At 37.1% G+C, this 25,920-nt stretch overlaps 1 protein-coding gene across 1 annotated transcript in view; it reads right to left on the bottom strand.

The window, feature by feature from the left end:
- OSBPL8 (oxysterol binding protein like 8) overlaps positions 1-25,920 on the bottom strand; it is a 159,803-nt gene that overhangs the window by 105,022 nt on the left and 28,861 nt on the right. Inside the window, exon 2 of the mRNA XM_023509243.1 lies at positions 7,000-7,108. Within this exon, the coding sequence (XP_023365011.1) occupies positions 7,000-7,041 (42 nt within the window). The 5' untranslated portion in view covers positions 7,042-7,108. The remainder of the gene's footprint in view (positions 1-6,999; positions 7,109-25,920) is intronic.

The raw sequence follows: 25,920 nt of genomic DNA, 5'->3' as shown, positions 1-25,920 counted from the left end.
AAACTGTAGAAACTAATCATGTGGTAGAACCAGTGGAAAAACTCTGGGAACATGAATAATCAGAGCAGATCAACTCCCCCAAGGAATGACACAGGAGATACAACAGAAAATGCCATTCGTAGACAAATGGCTGAACTGTCAGAAATAGAATTTGGAATATGGATGGCAAATAAAATGAATAGAATGCAGGAGAAGATGGAAATAGACATCCAAAAAGTTGTTCAAAAGCTGTCTGAAGAAATTAATGAATTCAAACAGAAAATCAACAAGGATATGGACATAATGAGAAAAGAGACAGTAGAGCTCAAGGAAATGAAAAAGTTATTCAAGGAGCTTAGAAATACAATAGAATCCCTCAGTAACAGAGTTGAGCAGGCAGAAGAAAGAATCTCTGAAATTGAAGACAAGCCTTTTGAACATTCCCAAGCATTCAAAGAGACAGAGAAAAGGAAGGCAGAAACAGATCATTCCCTGAGAGAGTTGTGGGATCATTTCAAAAGATCAAACATCTGACTTATAGGTAATCCTGAGGGAGAAGAGGATGGTCCTAAAGGCACACTCTACTCCAAGATAATATGAAGGAGAATCTCCCAAGCATTGCAAGGGATACAGAAATTCAGACAATAGACAATTTCAGAACTTCAGCAAGATTCAATCCAAATTAATCATCTCCCAGACATACTGTAATTAACTTTGCCAAAGTTAATATGAAGGAGAAAATTCTGTAAGCAGCCAGATGTAAAAAAAAGCATTACCTACAAAGGGAGAAATATTAGAATGACTACAGATCTCTCAGGTGAAACCTTGCAAACCAAAAGAGGATGGTTATTGACCTCCAATCCCCTAAAACAAAACAACTTTAGCCCAGGATTCTATAATCCAGCTGAACTGAGTTTCATTTGTGAAGGGGAAATCAAATACTTTACTAACATGCATGTGTTCAGGAAATCTGCCATAACTAAACCAGCTCTCCAGGAAATACTCAAACCTATAATGACCAGCACAATGGTCTACCACCAAAGTAAGCTTACCCAGATTTTATCAAACAAAACCTAACTTCCACAATGATGAAAGACTTAAAAATATCCACTGGACCTTTGAAAAACATGATGGCCAAGACAATACCATTCTTATCAATTCTCTCAATTAATGTGAATGACTTAAATCGTCCTCTAAAGAGACACAGGTTAGCTCACTAGATACAAAAACTCAGGCCAGGTAGATGTTGCCTACAAGAGATTCACCTTACCCCAAAAGATAAAAAAAGACTCATGGTGAAGGGATGGACATCTATAAGACAGGCAAATGGAAATCAGAAAAAAGCAAGGGTTGCCATTTTATCTGCAGATACAATAGGATTTAAACCAATAAGGAAAGACCAGGATGGACACCATATACTTGTCAAGGGGAACAATCAACATGAAGAGATTTCAATAATTAACATTTATTCACCCTACCTAAATGATCCTCAGTTTATAAAGAAAACCCTAATGGATATGAATAATGTGATATTTTCCTGCACTATAACAGTTGGTGATTTTAACACCCTTTTGTCAGTTCTGGATAGCTCCTCCAAGAAGAAACTAAACAAAGAATTAATAGACTCAAACTTGACCCTAGAACAAATGGACTTAACAGACATCTGCAGAACATTTCATCCTAATAAAACTAACTATACATTCTTTTTTTTTTTTTTTTTTTGAGACAAAACTCTCACTTTGTCGCCCGCCAGGTAGAGTGTCTTGGCATCACAGCTTACAGCAACCTCAGACTCTTGGGCTCTAGAGATTCTCTTGCCTAAGCCTCCATGAGTACCTGGGACTACAGGTACCTGCCACAATACCCAGCTATTTTTAGAGACAGGGTCCTCCTGCTCTAGCTCAAGCTGGTCTCAAACTTGTGAGCTCATGCAATCTACCCACCTAAGCCTCCCAAAGGGCTGGGATTACAGGCGTGGGCCACCGTGCCCAGCCTGAATAGACATTCTTCTCATCACCCCACGGATCAGCCTCCAAAACTGATCATATCTTAGGACGCAAGTCTAATCTCAACAAATTTAAAAGAACAAAAATTATCCTTGTATCTTCTCAGACCATCATAGAATAAATGTTGAACTCAACAGCAATAGAAATATTCATACTCAAACATTAAATCATAGAAACTAACCTTAGGCTGAATGATAGCTGTCTCAAAGATGAGATTAAGAAGGAAATCATCAACTTTTTGGAACAAAATGATAAAAAAGACACAAATTATCAAAACTTGTGGGATACTGCAAAGTCAGTCCTAAGAGGAAAATTTTAGCATTAGAAGCCTTCATCAAGAAAACAGAAAGCAAGCAAGTCAACAACCTAATGTGTCATCTCAAGCAACTAAAAAGGAAGACCAACCCAACCCCAAACCCAATAGAAGAAAAGAAAATTAGAGCAGAATTAAATGAAACTGAAAACAAAAGAATGATTCAGAAGATAAACAAAACAGAAAGTTGGTTCTTTGAAAACATTAATAAAATTGATAAACCTTTGGCTAACCTGGCCAGAAGCAGAAAAGTAAAGTCTCTAATAACCTCAATCAGAAATGATAAAGGAGAAATAACAATAGATACTACAGAAATTCAAAAAAAAACCTCAATGTTTACTACAAAAAACTCTATTCTCAGAAATATGATAATCTGGAGGAAACAGACCAATACCTATAAACATGCCACCTTCCTAGAGTCAACCAGAAAGAATTAGAAATTTTGAATAGACCTGTACCAAGCACTGAAATAGCATCAACTATACAAAATCTCCCAAAAAAGAAAAGTCCAGGAACAGATGGCTTCACATCAAAATTCTACCAAACCCTCAAAGACAAACTAGTACATATATTACATAACTATTTCCAAAACACAGAAAAAGAAGGAATCCTCCCCAATACATTCTATGACGCAAATGTCACCTTAATCCCCAAACCAGGAAAGCACCCAACAAGGAAAGAAAATTATAGACCAATATCATTAATGAATATCAATGCAAAAATATTTAATAAGATTCGAGCAAACAAAATTCAACAACACATCCAAAAAATTATACAACAAAATCAAGTTGGTTTTATTCTAGGGTTACAATTTTGGTTCAGCATACGTAAATCTATAAATATAATACACCACGTAAATAAAAAATAAAGACCACATGATTCTATCAATTGATGCAGAAAAAGGTTTTGATAATATCCAGCATTCTTTCATGATTAGAACACTTAAGAAAATAGGCTTAGATGGGACATTTCTTAAACTGATAGAGGCCATCTACAGCAAACCCACAGCCAATATCATCTTGAATGGAGTAAAATTGAAAACATTTCCACTCAGATCTGGGACTAGACAAGGATGCCCACTGTCAGTGCTATTCAACATTGTAATGGAAGTCCTAGCTATCACAATTAGGCAAGAAAAGGGTCAGAGGAGATCAAACTGACTCTTTGTGGATGACATGATTTTACACCAGGAAAACTCCAGGGACTCAATATAGTCAAGGACTCTATTCCTTTTACAGTAGTGCCAAAGAAGATGAAATAACTGGAAATTTGTCTAACAAAGGAAGTGAAAGATCTCTATAATGAGAACTATGAAATCCTGAGAAAAGAAATAGTTGAAGATGTTAACAAGTGGAAAACAATACCATACTCATGGCTTGGTAGAATCAACACTGTTAAAATGTCCACACTACCGAAAGCAATCTACAGATTTAATCTCTATCAAAGCACCTATGTCATACTTTAAAGAACTTGAAAAAATAGTACTTTGTTTTATAGGGAATCCGAAAATTTTGTTTATTAAAATAAACAAATTATTTGTTATAAAATAAATTTGTTATTTATTTAACAAATGGTGCTAAGAGAACTGGTTAGCAACCTATAAAAGACTGACACTGTACCTTCACCTTTCCCCACTAACAAAAATTGATTCTTATTGGATAAAGATTTAAACTTAAGACATGAAACTATAAAAATAACAGAAGACAGCATAGGTAAAACACTTGAAGAAATTGGCCTGGGAAAAAATTTTATGAGAAAGACCCTCCCTGGCAATTGAAGCAACACTAAAAATATATTACTAGAATTTGATCAAGCTAAAAAGCTTCTGCATAGCTAAGGGCACTGTAAGTAAAGCAAACAGACAGACAGGTCAGAATGGGAGATGATTTTTGCAGGTTATGTTTCTGACAAAGGTCTGATAACTTGAATCCACAGAGAACTCAAACTAATCAATAAGAACAAAAAAAACATTTTTTGTGGACAAGAGACTTGAACAGAAACTTCTCTGAAGATGACCAGGTGCATGGCCTACAAATGAAAAAAGGCTCATCATCTTTAATCATCAGAGAAATGCAAATCAAAACCACTTTAACATATCACCTAACCCTAGGAAGATTAGCCCACATCCCAAAATCCCAAACCAGATGTTGGCATGGATACAGAGAGAAAGGAACACTTCTACATTGCTGGTGGGACTGCAAACTAATACAGCCCTTTTGGAAAGAAGTATGGAGAAGTCTCAAGGAACTAAAAGTTGATCTACCATTCGATCCCACAATATCATTACTAGATATCTACTCAGATGAACAAAAGTCATTTTACAACAAAGACATTTGCACCAAAATGTTTACTGCAACCCAATTCACAATAGCCAAGTTGTGGAGCCAGCCTAAATGCCCAGCAACTCATGAATGGATAAACAAATGGTGGTATATGTATACCATGGAATACTATGCAGCTATAAAAAAGAGGGAGACTTTACATCTTTTATGTTAACCTGGATGGAGCTGGAACATATACTTCTTAGTAAAGTATCTCAAGAATGGAAAAAAAGTATCCAATGTACTCAATGCTATTATGAAACAAATATAGATACACTTATACATTCATATGAATGATAAAACACAAAGACAGTCCACAAAGAGAGGAGAGATGAGTGAGAGAGGAGAGGGAGGACGAGTAGAGGGGGGGTATTTGGTGGGATCTTACCTAATGTACACAATGCAAGGGTACATTTCAAAACAACTAAGAGTATATTATAAATATCTTACCACAAAACAAGTGAGGTGATAATTATGTTAATTAATTTGATTTAAACATTCCACCTTGTATATCAAATCATCGCATTAGACCCCATAAATGTATACAGTTATGATTTAATAAAAATTAAGTTTAAAAAAGAATGTAGCCAAATGTCTTACAGAGTCCATGTTCTTTTTTTTCTTCTTTTTGCCCAGAGTCCATGTTCTTATCCACCTCTCCTAGATCTAAAGAGTAACTAGCTTAGGCCATGCAGTTCAAAGGTGCTATTTTATAAATAGTTAATGCAAAAGTGGACCTCAACATTACTTTCAAATACAGAATATTTTAGTAGTTCACACTGAAAGTATTAGGATTCTATCTAAAATGAGCTATAATATTTCACAGAAGAAATTTAATGAACAAGAAAGGATGATTATTCTCACTACTTTGTAATCACTTTAATTCCTAGATTTCAACAAAATTTAGAATAAACCTACAAAATAAATAAACCTTTATTACTACAGCCCAGGGATTCTGGTATTAATCTTGATACCATTTACTTAGATAGATACCTACTTTAAAAGGTAGCAATAAATTCCAAGCAACTCTATTCAGAAAGGTAAGTACACAGTCAAAATCAAGCTACTGCGATTTTAGAAGATAAAACTTAAGATAAACAAATATCTTCCTTTAATGGACGTTATGACAAAGTATATACTTAGAAAATAGAAACTGTAGTTACTACTGACATTTTTATTACCATTAGAAGATCAAAAATATTTCAGCTAAAAGAGCCTATGAAACTCCATTAGCTTAAAAAAAAAAGATGAGGTTTATGAAAAACATTGTTTTATGAACAAGGTTTAATCTTAACTTTTTTCTGAAATTATAGTAAAAAGAAGATAACCTACCATCAGTTTTCCATTTATAATCACCCTGACAATAACATTCATCAGCCAAGTTATTTCCATGTCCACCTCACACTGTACTAACAAGTTATCATTGTAAAGTTTAACTTTTTTTAACCAGAAATTCAAGAAAGGCTGGGACAAAGTTAACACAAGGCAGTAAAAGTGCACTTTGCCATCTATCATTAGACTGTGCCCACACTGGAGACTGAAGAAAAGACATTCACTAAACTTACAAACACCTCAATACAGTGACTTTCCAGTCTGTGGCAATATGAATGAGAGAAAAGTTGGCTTCCACCTTATTCCAACAATATGAATTTATCAAATAATCTACCACCTAACAAATGATAAAGGTACCAGCTTTAGGTAACAGAAGATTTTTCTAATAGAGGGTCTATAAAACTGTATTGACTGGAACACTCAACATGCAACAAGAGAACAAAAACGAAATTATCCTGGAGCAGAATGTTTTTGTACTTTAACCAATCATTTAATCTGCCCTACTGGTGATTTTTGAAAAAAATTCACTGGGTAAGGTATATTTTACCCACTACCCTTACTTATTTACTTTAATTTTAGAATATAACTTAATCATGATCACAAGGCAGCACTGTTTATTAAATCTTTATATTTTAAGAATATATATAAATTCTCATCATACATATTAATCTGTGTTGGATGTGTTTATTCATATATCTTTGTGTGTTTATATACCTACAGAAAAATTTCCAGTGTGTGTTTATATACCTACAGAAAAATTTCCAGTGTTCCATTCAATATATAAAAGAAATACATATGCAATTGTTATTTCTTCATTATTCCAACTGTTTCATTGCCTCTATCTGCTCATAGTTGCATGTGATTTGAGATATGGAGGCATTTAACTTCCTCAACAATCAACACACTCTTGATTTCACTAAAGACAAAGCTTTTGGGGGAAAAGAAACACAAATTGTCATATCAATATGTTTTATACTATATGGTCAGGAGGGCAGGAAGAATAAAAGGAGATGTCACAGAATTATTATGCTATATTTGAACTACTCACCGAAGTTCGGTCAGGCTCTCCATCTGCCAAACCTGTCTCCATAATGAAAGAAGATAGGTTTATGCTTCTCTTTCTATTATTGTTCAGCCATCCTGAATATCTGCAAATCCTAGAAGAATAAATCATATGCATTAGGACTGGTACAAAACTGTGCTAAGTCGAAAATAAAGCATTAAGTATATTAGGAGGGAGAAATCATGTTAAGCTAAGGTTATTGGGAAATCCAATATTAGAAAAAACAAATTTTGATATTGGCTTGTGAGTGGTAATGGTTCAGAGAAAAATGAAACAAGAAAAAAATATTCCAAGAGAAGAGAAATAGTTAACACATGAGATTGTCTAAAATTTAAAAGAATGCTTGAATCTATTTACAATGAATGAGTTATTATTACATTGATTAAAAAACTAAAAAGTATGGTAAAATCCAACATCGAAAATAATGTAGAAAAACATATTCTCATATACTTTTGTGATTCAAATATAAATCAAAACCCCTTTTGAAGGATAATTTAAAATATATATGCTTTCATCTAACAATTTCAAAGCTGGAAATTTTTCTGTAGGCATATAAACACACAAAGATATATGAATAAACACATCCAACACAGATTAATACGTATGATGAGAAAAGTCAGAAACACTTATGTCAATAATTAGGCACTTCTTTAAATTATACTATAAACATACCACAGATTATCACGTAGTAATTTTTTTTCAAATAAGGTACATCTGTGTATTCTAAACTAGAAAGATGAATATCTGTAAAAAGCAAATGACAGAATATTTTACATTCTTTGTGCTTCTGTATTTTCCCATCTTTACCACAGATATTTTATTGCTTTTATACAGATGTACCTCATTGCTATTGTGCTTTGCTGTCTAGCACTTTGCAGATATTGCAGTTGTCTTTTATTAACAAACTAAACATCTGTGGCAACGCTGTATCAAGCAAGTCTCTCAGTGCCATTTTTTAACAGCATGAGCTGACTTCATGTCTCTTTCACTTTTGGGTAATTCTCACATTGTTTCAGACTGTTCCATTATTATTATATCTGTTATGGTGATCTATGATCAGTAATCTATGCTATTGCTATTGTATAATAACTGTTGTAAGACAGCACAAATCTCACCCATATAAGATGGCAAACTTAACAAATGCGGTGCTTTTGTTCTGACTGCTCCATCTACCAGCCATTCCCCAGTCTCTCTGCTCCTTATCTCTCAGTCACAACAATACTGAGATAGGCCAATTAATAACCCTACAATGGCCTCTAAGTGTTCAAGTGAAAAGAAAAGCTGCATTTCTCTCACTTGAAATCAGAAGCTAGAATGATTAAGCTTAATGAGGAAGGCACTCCAAAACCCAGATAGGCTGAAAGATAGGCCAGGCTTCTTTTACCAGCTAAGTTGGAAATGCAAAGGAAAAGTTCTTGAAAGAATTTCAAACTACTACTCCAGTGAACAAATGAACGATAAGAAAGCAAAAAGCCTTATTACTGATATGGAGAAAGTTTTAGCAGTCTGGATAGAAAAATCAACCCTACCACAAAATTTCCTTAAGACAAATCCTAATCCAAAGCAAGGCCTTAACTCTACCAATGCTATGATGTCGGAAAGAGGTGAGGAAGCTGCAGAGAAAAGAGGTTTAAGGAAAGAAGCCATCTCCGTAGCATCAAAGTACAAAGTGAAGTACAGTGCTGATGAAGAAGCTGCAGCAAGTTGTCTAGCTCCAGCTGAGATCATTGAGGAAGGTGGACACACTTTACAAAGATTTTCCATGTAGACAAAATGGGCTTATCCTGGAAGATGACATGTAGGACTCTCGCAGCTGGAGAGGAGAAACTGCCTGGCTTTAAGACATACTGACTTTCTGGTTAGTTAGCAATGCAGCTTCTAACTTTAAAGTGAAGCCAATATTCAATTACCAAACCAAAAATCATAGGGCCCTTAAGAATTGTGTTCTACCTACTCTGCCTGTGTTCTATAAATGAAATAAAGCCCAGATGACAGCACATAATTTACAGTATGGTTTACTGAATATTTGAAGCACACTGTTGAGACCTGCTCAGAAAAAAGATCCCTTTTAAAATATTATTGCTCACTGACAATGTACCTGTTCACCTAAGACCTCTGATGGAGATAAACAAGGGGATTAATGTTGTTTTCATGCCTGCTAGCACAACATCCATTGTGCAGATCCTGAGTCGATGAGTAATTTTCAAGTTTAATTTCTGTATTTTTTCTTTCAAGTTTAATTTCTGTATTTTTTAATGAATATGCTTATGTACAAACTTTTGTTTTCTTCCTTCTCTTATTCCCTTATATAACATATATAAGATGTACTGACTTTAATCGTGGTATTTAAGTATTTTTAACTCTATATCATACTATTTCAGTTATAAGATAACAAGAAAAATGAACGTCACCCACGCACTTTATGTCCTCTTTAGGGGAATGAGTTAGTACACTGCATACAAGATGACCTTGCTATTGCCTTTATTTGGAGATCATGTATGGTTATTAGTTTGCTGGGACTTCTATAACAAAGTACCACAAACTTGGTAGCTTAAAGAACAGAACTTTACTTCCTCATAAGTCTGAAGGCTAGAAATCCAAAGTCAAGGGACCAGCAGCTTAGGTTTCTCCTGAGGCCTCTGTCCTTGGCTTGTGGTTGGCGATTTCCTCCCAGGCTCTTCATATGGTGTATCCTCTGTACATGTCCCTGTCCAAATTTCCTCTTCTTATAAAGATACCAGTGATACTGAATTAAAAGCCCACCCTAAGGACCTCGTTTTAACTTAACTCCCTCTCAAAAGACCCTATCTCCAAATACAGTCACATTCTGGGGTTGGAACTTAAATGTGAATTTGGAAATAAGAGCACAATTCAGCTCATAACAATATGGTTTAAAGAGATATGAATGGATGCCAAACTGATAAGAGATAGACCATGCCGGTTAATTTTATGTATCAACTGGGTTAATAAGCTATGGTACTCAGTTGTTTGGTCAAACACCAGCATAGATGTTGCTGTAAAATATTTTTTAGATGTGATTAACATTTAAATGAGTAGACTGTGAGTAAAGCAGGTTACTCCTCCATAATGTGTATGGGCTTGATCTGATCAGTTGAAGGCAAAACAAACAAACAAAAAAAAAGACTGAGGTCCTCTAAAATAATAAGAAATTCTGCCTCCAGACTGCCTTTGGCTTCAAGACTGAACCATCAAGTCTTCCTTGGGTTTCCAGCCTGTCATGCAAATTCCATACTTGTCAGCCCTCAGTCTATTGAGAGAGAGAGACCTATGTGTCTGAACTGTCTCTTCTTATAAGGATACCAGTCACCACGCTGAATTAAGGCCCACCCTAATGACCTCGTTATATATATCTGCATCCTGTTGGTTCTGTTTGAGAACAGTGACTAATCCAATATTTATGTATGGATTCATGTATCTTATCTATCTAGGTGTAGATATATTTACTTCATCATTCATTCTCACCACCTTCTATCCACTCCTCTATATATTACAAAGGCTAAAAAAGCATAAGAACTACATTTTGCAAAGGTCTTTGTCTCTGGGATTCTAGATGTGATTTATATTCAGTCAGTGCAATGCTTCTGCATAATACTTGGAAGGTAGAAGAGAAACAGAAACCAGAACATTCTTCTTCTGACGGCAGGGAACAGATATGTGGGTTCTGACAAACATGTAGCTTTGCAGTGACCACCCAACACTTCCCTACCAGCTACCCGTGTTGGTACTATAAGGCAACTATTAAATCATCACAACAACTAATCTGAAAGCTGGAAACAGCCTTCCTCACCATACCTCAAATGTTTTTATCAGCATCTAATTTATCCAAACCATAGACAGCCTCAAAGGACTGTGACTTCTATTCTGAATGAGATGGGAAGCTACTTTGGAAAGGAAAGTTAAGAAATGGTAGGATCTGACTTACACAGGATCACTCTGCCTGCCACTAGTTTACAAAGCAGGGCTATTGCCAAAATCCAGGCAAGGGACAATGGTGGCTTGTGCCAGAATAGTTGTAGATGTAGAAGACATGGTGAATAGCGTCAAATTCTTTCCATGCTTTGAAGACAGTGCCAAAGGACTTATTGATGAACGGAAATAAGGTATACATTTTAAAATATGAGAGATAGTAACTTAACGGTTTTGCTCTAAGCAACTAAAAAATGAAGCTGCTATTAAGAGATACGCAGTACACTGTAAGAAGACTTGGAGGAAAGGGACAAATAGCAGGAGCTCTTTTTAGACTAGTTCACTTTGAGATAACAAGACATCTGAACGGAGATATCAAAGAGGCAACTGAACCTGCAGATGTGAGGGAGAGAGATCAGGATAGAAAAAAATGTAAACTAGGAGCTAGTATACAAATGAAATTTAAAACTGTATAACTGCATGAGATTTCCTTGGGAATCTGTATAGACCTAAAAGAGGCCCAAGTTCATGGCCTTGGGGTAATCCAATGTTAAAGAATCAATATTATAAGCAAAATGAATGAATCAATTAATTTTCGGTTTTCAACTTTCAGAATCACTCTATGTAAAGACAGAATTACTCTATATAAAAAGCGAAGAAGACACAAAGTAAAAATAATAAGATGACAAAGGAAAAAAAGAAAGCAAGAAGACAAAAGAAAAGATTAAAGAACAAATGCCCTAAACTCCTCACCTGTAATAACAGAGTTAAGAGGCACTGCTAATAAAAAACATCCTGGAGACAAAGGAGAGGGCAGTTAAGAGCTTAAAGTATAAGCAGACCACTCTCCCCATTTTTCAGAGGTCAAAGTTAGAAAATGTTTAAATACTAATAAATCTTAGAATAGGGAAGAATTTTTTAGAAGAAAACAGTAATTAAAAATAAACTTAACGGTAGTAGACTCTAGGGAGTAACAGGCTTAAGGAGAAGAAAGGTAGTCTTTGCTGCCATTGTAAGCTTTTTAAACAGTGTGTATCATTTCCATATAAAAGAAAAAGTCAAATAACCTTTCTATAAAATGGTACATACAGTATATCGCAAACACCAAAGACTAATTTCTCAAATCCGCCAAGCTAAAGCTAAGCCTGCATTCTAATTTAAATATAAGTACTAGCCAAATTCAGAGTTTAACCATTGAAGGAGCTAAGAAAATTTCACCCCAAAATACAATTTCTGGGTATAAAGATTATTTTGAATTAAAAGCTATTCGTAATTAGGAAACTCTGAACAAAGACTTTCCTCCATCTACCTAAAACCTAAAGGGCTGCTAGACTCCTTATCACATGCTAATAGACCTGGCCCTAAGGTCATGGGAAGCACAATACCTATCTCAGTCTGTTTCCCTCCATCTACCCAGCCCCGCTTAGCAACCACTTACTACACATGTATACTTTCCAGTTTCTCTTCCCCCTCCCTGAAGGCATCTTTAAAAGCCACGGACTGGGCTCGGCGCCTATAGCTCAACCAGCTAGGGTGCCAGCCACGTACAACTAAGGTGGCGGGTTCGAGTCCCCAGCCCAGACCTGCCAAAACAACAATGACGGCTGCAACCAAGGAAAAGATGGCCGGGCGTTGTGGCGGGCGCCTGTGGTCCCAGCTGCTTGGGAGGCGGAGGCAGGAGACTTGCTTGAGCCCAGGAGTTGGAGGTTGCTGTGAGCTATAATGCCACGGCACTCTGCCCAGGGGGACAGCTTGAGGCTCTGTCTCAAAAAAAAAAAAAAAAAAAAGCCACGGACTGTCACTGAAACTTTGGGAAATCATTCTTGTGGTTCCCCCCACGCACATGGTATTTTGAAATAAACCTTTCTCTTAATTAACATACTATAACTGTAAGTTGATCTTTTCAGCAAACCAACCTAGGAGAAAAGGGCAAGTTTCCCTAAGACTCCCCTTCACCATTCATAAACACTTTCTTCTCTGCATTCAACAACAAAATGTCCAGGGATTTATATATATAATAGTCTTAGTTGGAAATTACCTTTCTAATCTATTACTTTCCTATACAAAGTTTGTCTTTTAAATTATAAACTATATTAGTTTGCAATCCCACCAACAGTGTGAAAGTGTTACCCTCTCTCCAAATCTACACCACCATCTACAACTTTGGGACTCTGTGATGTTGGCTAATCTTACTAGGATTAGATGATATTTCAGGGTTGTTTTGATTTGCATTTCTCTGATGTTTAGGGATGATGAACATTTTTTTCATGTTTGTTAACCATTCCTCTGTCTTCCTCAGAGAAAGTTCTGTTCATGTCTCTTGCCCAGTGATAGATGGGATTGTTAGATCTTTTTTTTTTTTTTCTGATTGAGTTCTCTACAGACACTAGTTATCAAGCCTTCACAGATGGGTAATAAGCAAATATCTTTTCCCATTCTGAAGGTTGTCTATTTTCTTTGATTGCTGTGTTCTTAGTTGTGCAGAAAGCTTTCAGTTTAATTAAGTCTCATTTGTTAATTTTTGTTGTTGTTGCAATTGCCATGGAAGTCTTCTTCATAAAATCTTTCCCCAGGCCAGCCTCTTCAAGAGTTTTTCCCATGTTTTCTTCTAGGATTTTAATCATTTCCTGCCTTAGATTTAAATCTTTTATCCATCATGAATCAACTTTTGTAAGTGGGTCAGATATCAGTCTTTTATATGTGGTTATCCAGTTCTCCTAGCATTACTTACTGAACAGGGATCTTTCCTTCAGTGTATGCTTTTTTGGATTCTATCAAAGATCAGATAGCTGTTAAGAAACTGGTTTCATCTCTTGATTTTCTATTCTGTTCCAAATGCCTATGTCTCTATTTTCGTGCCAGTATTACTCTCTTTTTATCACTGTGGACTTATAACCACTTGTAATCTCTTATTTCCCTACAGCTAACCTATGGATTGAAGATGTAACCAGAGTGAGAAGTATGTTTAACTAAACAATAATGAAAGCCCTATCAAAACTTATACCTATAAATTTTCTCTGCCTATTTCAAGACAGTAGGAAATCAAAGAGCTAATTAATTATCCATTCCAAAAAATTTCAAAGTGCAGTGAAGGAGTTCAGGACTGCCATTCCAAAAAGATGTTGGTATGGTATATTGATATTTTGAGCTAAAGGTATCCTGACCTTGCTTTTTCTTCCTAAAAGTAGAAGATTAAACTCCCATGTGAAAGGTATCCTCCCTGCACCAGAAAGAAAAAAGACACCTTTAACCACTAGAGATGAGAAATCAAGGCCACGCCAAATTTGTACAAACCTTATTAAACTAACTCTTACCTTCCTAGTCACTTCTCGATAATTAACTGTTCTAGTTGAAACCCTTTATTCCTGTCACAATCTCACAATTTACCCCTCTTTGTCTAAACTAGCATACGTGTTTAGTGCTAACTTCTTTGAGTTTTCATTGTTCTTGTGAGGTCTCCCACATCTGCATAAATAAAACTTTCATGCTTTTCCCATCTTAATCTGTCTTACAGTTCAAGCCAGTAACTGTAAGAAGGTGAAGGAAAATTTTTACCTCTTTTACAGCAGCAAATTAAACCTAAAAAAAAGTAAAAGAAAGGAAATAACAAAGAGCAATAAGTGAACCAAAAAAAAAAAAAAAACAAAACAAAAAACTAAAACACAAAAGAGGAAAACTAAAGTCAAAAGTTAGTTCTTCGAAAATAAAATTGATAAATGCCAGGTGAAATTAAACAAGGACAGAAAAAGACAAAACCTCCAAATATTAAACACTTTCTAAAAGGAAAGTATGAACAACTCTATGCTGACAATGTTAATCGAAAAATTTTAGTAAAATCCATCTTCTTGAAACTTCCACAAGAAATAGAAAATCAAAATACCCCTACAGGCCAGATACAGTGGCTTCATGCTTGTAATTCTGGCACTACAGGAGGTCAAGGCAGAAGAATTACTTGAAGCCAGGAGGAGTTCAAGAGCAGCCTGAGCAACCTCATGAGACCTCATCTCTAAAAAAACACAAAAATTAGCCAGGAGTAGGGGCGTGTACCCGTAGACCTAGCTACTCAAAGGCTGAGACAGGAAGTGTGCATGAGCCCAGAAGTCTTAGATTGCAGTGAGTTATGATAACATCACTGCACTCTAGTTTAGGCAACAGAGTGAGACCCTATCTCAGAAAAACAAACAAAAATCCAGACAACAGTTTACCTTTGAGGAGGATCCATAGGTAATTACTGGGATGAGATGTGCAAGGCAGCTTCTCAATGAAACAATGTCTCATTTTTTGACCCTACCGGTGCTGACACAAGTGTTGGCTTGAACTCTACATTTATGTCTGAATGCGTTATCTTTACTATAAAAAAAGTTATATTATTCTTAGGCAAAAGAATTTATTTACTTATGTTTATTTTTATTTTTTCTTGAGGCAGAGTCTCACTATGTCACCCTAGGTAGAGTGCTGTGACATCATAGCTCACAGCAACCTCAAACTCTACATTTATGTCTGAATGTGTTATCCTTACTATAAAAAAAGTTATGCCATTCTTAGGTAAAAGAATTTATTTATTTATTTTTTGAGGTAGAGTCTCACTATGCCACCCTAGGTAGAGTGCTCTGGCATCACAGCTCACAGCAACCTCAGACTCTTGGGCTTAGGATGGTGCCTGTGGCTCAAAGGAGTAGGGTGCCGATCCCATATGCCGGAGGTAGCAGGTTCAAACCTAGCCCTGGCCAAAAACTGCAAAAAAACAAAAAAACAAAAAAAAAAACTCCTGGGCTTAGGTGATTCTCTTGCCTCAGCCTCCCAAGAAGTTGGGACTATAGGCACCCGCCGCAACACCCAGCTATTTTTTGTTGCATTTGTCATTGTTGTTTAGCTGGCCCAGGCTAGGCAAAAGAATTCAAATACAATGTGGGAGGTGTGGGTAAAAGCCCTTTTTGAGGACTTTAAGTTTTTGATAAAATCACTTTATAGAAACAGAGTAGCCCACTAAATCTAACATAATAGGCCATAACATATAAGATGACAGTTGAGCATTCTTACAGCGAGATGATGCTATCCCTTGCATAATGTAGAACCATTTCTACATGTGGTAATTCTATCCCCTGGACATAAGGGGATAGGTAATAATTCTATCCCTTGGGTACATGTAGAACCACTTCTTAAGTATGATCACTTTATACTACAGCTAAATTCCTTGAGCAGAGGATAACCTGGATCTTGTCATAGTTAATTCTACTGCAGAGTGAAATGACAACATAAAAGCGGGCAACAGAAAAACATTAAAGCTTAAAGTCTAACTATTTTAATAATCTAACTATTTTTTAAGCTGTCTAGCATATGTTCATAAGAAAATTACGGACAAGGTTTTGAAAAACTGTCATGCAAATAACTTAATATAAATGAATTTTTAAATATAAAGATAAAAGGTGTTTTATCAACTATGGTCTCACCATCTATAACAAATACTAAACATGAATGTTTATTAATATATTTATTAATACATTTTTAAAATAACATATCTCTCACACTTGTATATAGAAACAAATAAGCTGTATTTTTTGAAATACGATAAAGTTTAAATATATGGCTTCAAGAGCCAAAAAAAATCAAAATGACATACAAGGAGTTTATTTAATAAAAATCACCAGAAATAAGAACTGTAGTTTTCCCTCTAACCTACACCTCCCACATCCCTTCCTATAAAATTATCTCAGAGACCACAGACTATAACAATTTTGAACAAAAATCTAAAATACCCCCAAGTAGAGGCAACTTAATTGTTTTGAAAAGCTTTATGATGAAATTGCCTGGCACAAACAAATATTCTAAATGTTTGTAAATAAATGAAGGAACTTGAAAATTACATACTATTATCACACTCGTACTTAAAAACAAGAGGAGATGGACACTCCCTTTCTCCTCGAGGGCAATTTCCCTCTTCTATGCACTAGAAGTGCTTCTAGTGTACACTTGATCACATCATATTTCTAAATATATCTGTTTATCCATCTGCCCTGCCCCTTAAATCCAACACTCCATGATGACAGTTTATACAAATTAATTAGGGCCTGATATGTGTCAAGCACTCACGACAGGGTCCATGATCTTACAGACCTCATATGAGCTCACAGGAAGTTTCTCATAGAAAGTGGTGTTTCAGACCTAAAGGATGAGTGGCAGGTAGCTAAACAAAAAATGGCAAGGAACACATTCCAAACAGAGAACACAAATCAGCTGTAAGGAGGGAGTCACTCAAAGACTCTTCTGTATTCCCAGGAGCACTACAGATTTAAGTATGTTCCACTAATGAGATGATAGGGAAGGAGGTGTGAGAGGACAGAAGAATGAAACAAAAATATAACTCAATACGAGAGCAGACCCACTGTATTCAAGTTTCTGTGCCTTAGATTTGACAATTCACTTTACATATGCAATTGGGCCTTTTTAAAAACTAAAAAATAACCACTGGTGAGGGTCCATTCAGTACCTGCTTTCCCTAGTCAGAAAAGCAATTAAAGCAGGTAAAATTCTGATCCTTCTCTGCTCTAAAACAACGAGCTCTCAAAAGAATAATATGTTAGAAAGAACACGGTGCCGTATTCCTTTCCCTTACCTCCCTTCCCTGCCATTTTCTTCCTAAAAGCATTTCTTGTACTTTAAGAATCCAACAACAGAACTCTAATCATTCTCACACCCACTAAATCAGCACTTAGCATAGTGTGAATAATAATATTCTGAACTGTTCATAACACACACCTTGGGTTTTCACAGTAGTCAAAACTCAATTCCTAATTATACAAACATGTTGTGACTGGAAAAGTGGTGTAACTAACAAGACTAGTGCTTCTCCCTACCAAGAGAGTATATTAAAAAATAGTGTACAGTGAGGATATAGAGAAACTGGAACCCCTGGGCACTATAGGTGGGAATGTAAAATGCTACCGCCACTGTATAAAGCAGCATGGCAGTTCTTAAAAAGTTAAAAATAGAATTGCTATATGATCTAGCAATTCCACTCTTGTGTAAGTATTGAAAAGAAATGAAATCAGGATCTCAAAGAGCTATATGAACACTCATGTTCACAGAAGCATTAATCACAGTTAACTAAAATGTGGAAGCAATCTGTTGGCAGATAAATTGGACATAAGCAAATTATGGTACACAAATGCACAACAGGATATTGTTCAGCCTTTAAAAAAGAAAATTCTGCCTTTGGGCCTGAGATGCCTCTTCCAGCAAGTCACCAAAATGACAACAACAAAAGGGAAAGAGGAGGGGCACCCAACACATGTCCTCTAGGCCTTTTAGAAAACATGGATTTGTTCCTTTGTCCACATACATGAGAATCTACAGAAAGGTAATATCGTAGACATCAAGGGAATGGGTACTATTCAAAATGGCATGCCACACAAATGTCACCATGACAAAACTGAAGAGCCTACAGTGTTACCCAGCATGCTGCTGGGATTGTAAACAAGTACAAGATTCTTGCCAAGAGGATTATTGTTCATATTGAGCATATTAAACACTCTAAGAGCTGAGATAGCTTCCTGAAATGCATAAAGGAAAATGATCAGAAAAGGAAGGAAGCCAAAGAGAAAGGTTCAACTGAGTGCTAGCCTGCTCCACGCAGAGCAGCTCACTTTGTGAGAACCACTGGAACGGAGCCTGAGCTGCCAGAACCTATTCCCTATGAGTTCATGGCATAATAGCACAGAAGAGAACCAAGAGAACCACTTGAAAGGGGCATAAGATGCTAGAACCTATTTACTATGAATTTATGGCATAAAAGGCATAAAAAATAAAATACTGTTAAAAAAAAAGAAAAAAATTCTGAAATATGCTACCAAATGGATGAACCTTAGAGACATTTTGCTAAGTGACGTAAGTCAATCACAAAAAGATTAGTACTATACGATTCTACTTCTACAATGTACCTAGAATAGTACAAAATCATAGAAACAGAAATATGATGATGGTTATCAGGCTGGAAAAGGAAGAATGGGGAGCTACTGTTTAATGGGTACAGAGTTTCAGTTTTGCAAGACAAAAAGAGTTTTGGAGACCAATAGTGTTACATGACAATAAGAATGTATTTAATACTACTGAACTTAAAAATGATTAAGATGGCTAATATGTATTTCACCACAAAAAAAAATTGGAAAAAACAGTGTGAATTTTTTCTATTTAGAAATAGCATAGAGATCAGATTTAAGACATATCTACTTGCCTCAAAGATGACAAATTGCTATAGTTAGAAAGAAATCAATTATGATAGTACTGTGATCAGTTTCCATGATATACTTCTTAGTCACACTGAATCATTTAAACTTAATGATCTCATTTGTGAGCAAATGAACCTGCCCTTCTTGCTACTAGGTTAAATCTTAAATCTTTCAAGTCAATTGTAACAGAAGGACTGCCCATGAATTAAGTATACCCAAATTCAAAGTTTTATTTATTTATTTATTTATTTTTGAGACAGAGTCTTATTGTCGCCCTCGGTAGAGTACCGTGGTATCACAGCTCACGGCAACCTCAAATTCTTGGGCTTAAGGGATTCTCTTGCCTTGGCCTCCCAAGTAACTGGGACTATAACTGGGACTACAACGCACAGCTATTTTTTCATTGCAGTTATCACTGATGTTTAGCAGGCCAAGGCCGTGCCCAAACCCACCAGCCTTGAGTTATGAGTGCCCTACTCACTGAGCTATGGGCACTGAGCCAGAATTCAAAGTTTTAAAGGAAGAAAAAAGTGCTTAAAATTCAACTATGATATCTGAAGAAAATGTGATGCTGTGTTATGGCTTAGATGTGGTTTCTTTGTTCCCACCAAATCTCATGTTGAAATCTGATTCCCAGTGTGGCAGTGTTGAGAGGTAGGGCCTGGTGGGAGACATCTGGGTCACAGAGGTAGATCTCTCATGAATAGCTTGGTGCTGTTACCATTTTTGAGGTAGTGAATGAGTTCTCCTTTGGCTAGGCAGGATTAGTTCTTATAGGAATAAATTAATTTCCTCAAAAGTGAGTTGTTGGGTTAGTTTTGGTGAGAATGAGTTAGTTTCCTCAAAGTGAGTGTTATAAAATCAGGACAATCCATTGGTGTGGTCCCTCTCCCCACGTGCCCACTTCCCCTTTGACATTCCCCACCATGTTATGACACAGCACCAAAGCCCTCACCAGAAGCTGAGCGATGCTGGTGCCAGGCTGCTTATACAGCTTGCAGAGCAGCAAGCTAAATAAATCTCTTTTCCTTATAAATTACTCATCCTTTATACCAACAACAAAACAGATAAAGATATGTGAGAGGTAGATAGACAAGGTCCTAAATCAATAGCATTTCCCGTACTAAAACACAGAGGGTTCCTATTGATACAGGACAGGTTGCGCCCCAGCCAGCTCAGCTGAGCTGGGCTGGAGAACCTGCCGCCTCCACCTTAGCGGTGTTGGTGCGGCGGCCGCCGGCAGAGGAACCAGCGGGCCAGAGCGTAGGCTAGGAGGGGTGAGCCTCCCTCCCTCATCAGAGTCTCCAGTAGCCAAGGGGACCCGACAACTGCTGGGAGACACCCGCAGGTTGGTGTCTCCCTCCCCTTTACACTTAGGACTAAATATGGAACCCCCATTTCCTATGCCTAGGTCAATTTCATGTAAGTTTCCTAGGCCTCAGTTCTGTGAATGGACTGTGTCCATTCATTAGTACATTCATTCATTTTGCCCAGTGGAAGAGCCTGTCCATTCATTTCCTGGCCTCATATAGAAGGAACCCATGCACTGTCCATTCATTTCCTGGCCTCATATAGAAGGAACTCAGCACCTATATAGACTGGAAAACGGAGACTAAAGGAGAGAAAAACGGAGAGCGCCTTTCTCTCCCGACTTGGGTTTTCTCTCCCTACAAGAAACGTTAGTGTTTTTGTATTCTTTTTCTTTGTAATAAATAAAGATTTTATTTATTTGTAAATAAATTTGTCTTGCACTGATCTGTGGTCCGCGGATTTATTCTTCAAATCACCAAGACAAGGAACCTGAAAGTCCGGTATCACTATCACGTGATTCCAGTAAGAAATTCTACTACAGTATTTTGCCGTCTATAACGCACACTCTTTTGCCCAAATTTTTGAGGGAAATACAGAGATGTGCATTCTATGTATTGTTTGGGAGCAGAGGAGCCCAGCAGGCCCCCTGAGCCCACTAAGTGCGTGGGGTTCGATCTGGGAGGATCCAGAGACTGGTGGGAGTGGGCAGGAACAGCCTCTGGCAAGCACTGCAATCAGGGGTCAGGGTAGTGGTGGGGCTGGTGAGGAGGGCCGCAGCAATGTGGAGCAAGGCCAAGGATCAAGGCTAGAGGGAACAGAGGGGGCTGAGAGTCCCATACAGGCCCTGCACACTTGTCTGGATGTCTATAGGCCCAGTGGCCTCAGAAGTTCCCACCCCGCCAGCCACATGCCTGGCCATCTGAGCTCCAGCCCCACATGGAGGAGAAGGAAGGGCTGGTGGGAGAAAGGGAAGCAGCAGCCTCCACAGAGCAGGAGGCTGTAGGAGGGTCTTGCTTACTAGAGAAGTGTTAGCCCGCCCAAGATGTATCTCTCCTGGCCAAGAGCCAGTCACTTTCTTGGGGGCATTTTTCCTGAAAGTTTGGGCCAAAAAATCTTGGATGTGCATTATATACAGGAGTGCATTTTACACAGCAAAATATGCTATTTCCACTGTGCCAATCTGTATTTTCTGCCCAGAAATTAACCATAAACTTAACTGATAGGTCTCTAGAGGAAAACAAAATTTAAAGGGGGTGAGGAATGAGAGTTTACTGTTTCAATCTTGCTTCTAAATGTCTAAAATAGCCCTCTCCCTTCAAACCAAAGCTGATGAAGAGTAGGGGCAGGAGTTCATTCAGAATGTAGTAGCTCTCTGTAAAGTCAAGTGCCTTAAACAACAAGTACTTTATAAAGCTGATTCCCCATTGCTATGGACTGAATATTTGTGTCCTCCCCAGAATTCCTCTATTGAAACCCTATATCCCCAATGTGATGGTATCTTGAGATGAGCTTTCAGGAGGTAAGTCATTTATACCACCATACTGTTTCAACCCCAGGAAATATCACTCTCAAGGCATTCACTTTTTCTGTCCTGATGCAGCATGATGAAATATAAAAACTATTAGACTTGCTATCGGTAAATCTCATTTCAAGTCCACACCTCTACTGAGAACTAGCTAAAACTATTTTACATCTCAGTTTCCTTCTAAGTAAAATTATGAAGCTTGTGGGGTAAACCCCCACAAAATTTAAATGAGATGTGTTCTTTTAATTCCAGAACTGAGCAAAAAGACTTTTGAGTATTATGTGCTTTTGTCGAGGCCCTAAGCGACCTGGGAAAACACAGTGGGGACCTGCAAGCCAGGTGTAAAAACCTCTTGCAGGTAACCCTGACTGTGCAGTCAAGTCAGCCTGTCAAATAAGAGTTGAAATGGCCCATCTGTGCAGAGGACATGACTCAAAGGTTGATGTGAGTAAAAAGAAAAATTCCATCGTAATGATGTCGAGTAAAATACTCCACCGTAACTACAGGGTCTCCAAAGCCATAAGAAAACAGTCATGAAGCCAGTTTCTCGGAAATTTAATTGAGTACATAGAAGAGAAAGGTTTTACTCCTCTGTTTATCCTAACCTTTAACTTCAACAATACAAGTCAGATAATGTATTGTTCTTCTAGATCTTCCAAAGGAATAGCCTGAGGCGAGCTCAAGATGGTCGTCTTACTTTCCCGGACTTTCTTTCTTTAGGCTAATCTTATGATGGCTGTCTCACATTCCTGGACTTTCTTTCTTTCTTTTCTATAGTTTAAGATAAAAAATGAGGATGTTAGGATTATAGATCAATGTGGTGTACGTGACTAGCTCCGGATAAAAGGGAGTAGAAAATAAAGACATTTTGCTACATGCCACCTAAGAGTGTGTAGTCGTTTCTTACTTTCAAACAATTCTAGGAGCGAGCTTGCACCCGCAGCCAAGCCGTCCTTCTCTCCTCGCGAGAAAGAACATCACACAACAGAAGCTAAATGACAATTACAGAGAATCCTGAAAACTCTAATATTATAGCCAGCAATCTTACTTCTTGTCTAAATATTGCTACAAAATCATGTAATGCAAAAGAATGTAAGTTGCAAGGTACCACCTCAGCTTTAAGGAGAAAAAAAAATGTGAGGCAACTTATAATAATCACACACATGTACAGATACACACACACACACACACAAAAATAAAGCACATTATAGTCTTCTAAGTTTTTTCAACTTCAGTTAAAACCTTTTTATCCCGCATGATCAGCACAAATAGGCAGATCCGCAAAAGAAAACTCAGTTCTGGTGTGAATCAAGGCATCATTTATATAACTTAAATATTTTATTGCAACTGTAATGTACACATACCTTCAATCTTTTATCTGAAAGGCATTTTTTATTGAGTATGGATCTGCCAACTACAGTTGTGCGTTATCCTTCTTACAGCTATAATAAATGATCTAACATTTCTATAGTTAATTCTTTAAAGTGAAGCAAAACTTAAAAACACTTGCAAAACTATCAGCTTAAAGAATCCTAGATTTCTACAATTACTTTTCCTTTCTTTTCTAGCTATCTAATTATCCAAAGACAAGCCCAAGTGAAAGCTACAGAAAGCAGGGGTTACAACACAAGAGAACACCAACTTAGGGAACCCAAATATTTTACACTGAGGAGCAAGCATACCTGCCCTTTCCTCAGGAGGAAGACACTCCAGCCTCCACAGCTATATGCTATACAAACATCCTTGAAAAGACAGTTCCTCTGGAACAAAGAGGCAGTCTCTTTTACTTGCAAGATAATGCAGAAATATAAGAGATGGATAGAGAATTATTTTTCAATGGTCTATTCTATTCTCCTTGTCTATTTCACTAATATCCAGTATAATACCCTGTAACATTTCACTTTATACTATATAACTATTTTTGCTAAAAACAGAAGATCATATTGTTGATACACAGGCCATTCCTAAGAAATTTCACTCTTGAAAATGTTTGAGAATTAGTTGTGATTAACAGAATTTTTTTCCTACTTGCTTTTAAATAACTTGAAGAATCTGTTTATATATAAGCCACACCTTGTTAAGTCCAGACACTTACTAAATACCTCCTGCATTAAAGTTAATCATCAAAAGTTTCAAGAATCACTGAATGAATCAAGTGAGTACTGCAGAAAGGGTCCATGTTCAAATAACATTGTCACAATAATCCAGAATTCCACATAAGACAAGCAAGTGCAACAGAATCACTCCCAATACAATCTGCAAGTCATTAAGCCACTTCAGCCAAGGAAGATGCCGTATCAGCCTACAAACGTGCTGCACTTTGATATTTCATCACTTTCTCTCTTTCCCAACCTTCTCTCAAGCTATACCACAATCATCTGCCAGAACCAACAAAGGAGCCGAAGTCTAAAAGAGGGGTAGTGTGGTCTACCTCTTTGAAAAACCACTAGTTCAATTCTAGTGTTTTGTTTTTACTGTGCCAAAACTAAAATATCATTATGAAATTCAAACATGAGAAACTTTAAGGATTCCCAGCTCTTTCTTGTTGAACTAAGGGTTTCCACCCAGGAACATTTTTTTAAAGCATTGATAACCTACAATTAGAAACCACACTAGGATATTAAGGTATATACTATAAGAAACACAAGATAATGCTGAAACTTCAGCAAATGACATTCAAAAATTTAAAATAGGAATCTCTGCTACTTTCCCCTCTTGGGGACGTGTTAACATCTCCTTCCAAAAATAAATCAGTTAGTGAGCATATCTGTGGAAACCGTGTAAAAGCTTAAAGGTATGTCAGATTAAGAAACCCAGCTGCAACTGTTTAAAGCCCGAAAACATGAAATAACTTACTATTTGTACTTGCCTGAGAATAGCAGTGTCATTCCAGCTTTAGATTATTTACCTACTACCATTTAAAAGAGAAAACGCAGCTCTTATTTAAGCCACTATTCCTTTCGGCTCTGTTAAAACATCCAAACTAATACAACACTGAAAGCCTTTCAGTGAAGATAAGATTTAAAGAAGCAAAGAGGCTGGGGGGAGAAGAATGCTCAACCACAGAGGCCCAAGATAAGAACAGGCTAGTTAGGCCAGTATGGCTAAAGCACAGAGAGCAAGGAAGAAGAAGACAACTGTTCAGGATGAGTCTGCAGAGGCAGTTAAGAATCTGGATTTTATTCACTGAGAAAGAGGAAGCCAATGAAGAGAGTGCTCAAGGCAGGAACGCGCCCTAATGTACTCTAGGACACATTACCGATTGCTTTCAATGCGTTACCTCATGCAGTCATTGCAACAACACTGTATGGCACTGAGGCTCAGGAAAGTGAAGTAACTTACTGATTGTTCACTAGGAACCATCTGCACAAACCTCTGTGAGTTTTTGTACCTGCCATTCTTTGCCTAAAATGTTCTTCCCCAAGGTTAAGTCTCACTTCTTCCATCTTTCTCTGCTTAAACGCCACCTTATCAAACAGATCTTTCCCATAAAGAGGAAAAAGCAACCTGCCTCTTTCCACTCCCTATGTTCCCTTTTACCAGCTCTATTTTCTCCACATCCCTTAACACTTGACATAGGCATTCATGTATTGTTTGTTTATAACCCAAAGTAAAATTTCAGCTTCATGGTAAGTAGTTTGTTTTGTTCAGTGAAGTATTTTCAACAACCAGAACAATGCCTAACACATGGCAGGTACATTTAAGAATTGGAGACTGGCAGAAATAAGGAGTTAACCCTTAGTCCTCAGGCAAGCAGGTTCCTTATGATATAATAAAGCAGTAAAGGCCATAAAAGTCTAATTAACTTCCCCAAAGACATAATTAATAAAGTAGTACTAGGCTCGGTGTCTGTGGCTCAAGTGGCTAAGGTGCCAGCCACAAACACCTAAGGTGGCGGGTTCGAATCCAGCCCAGGCC

The sequence above is a fragment of the Otolemur garnettii genome, unplaced genomic scaffold (assembly GCF_000181295.1).
Source record: "Otolemur garnettii isolate 467f Iridium unplaced genomic scaffold, OtoGar3 scaffold00007, whole genome shotgun sequence".
Lineage (NCBI taxonomy): Eukaryota > Metazoa > Chordata > Mammalia > Primates > Galagidae > Otolemur > Otolemur garnettii.
This window is presented reverse-complemented; position numbering and strand designations above follow the sequence as displayed.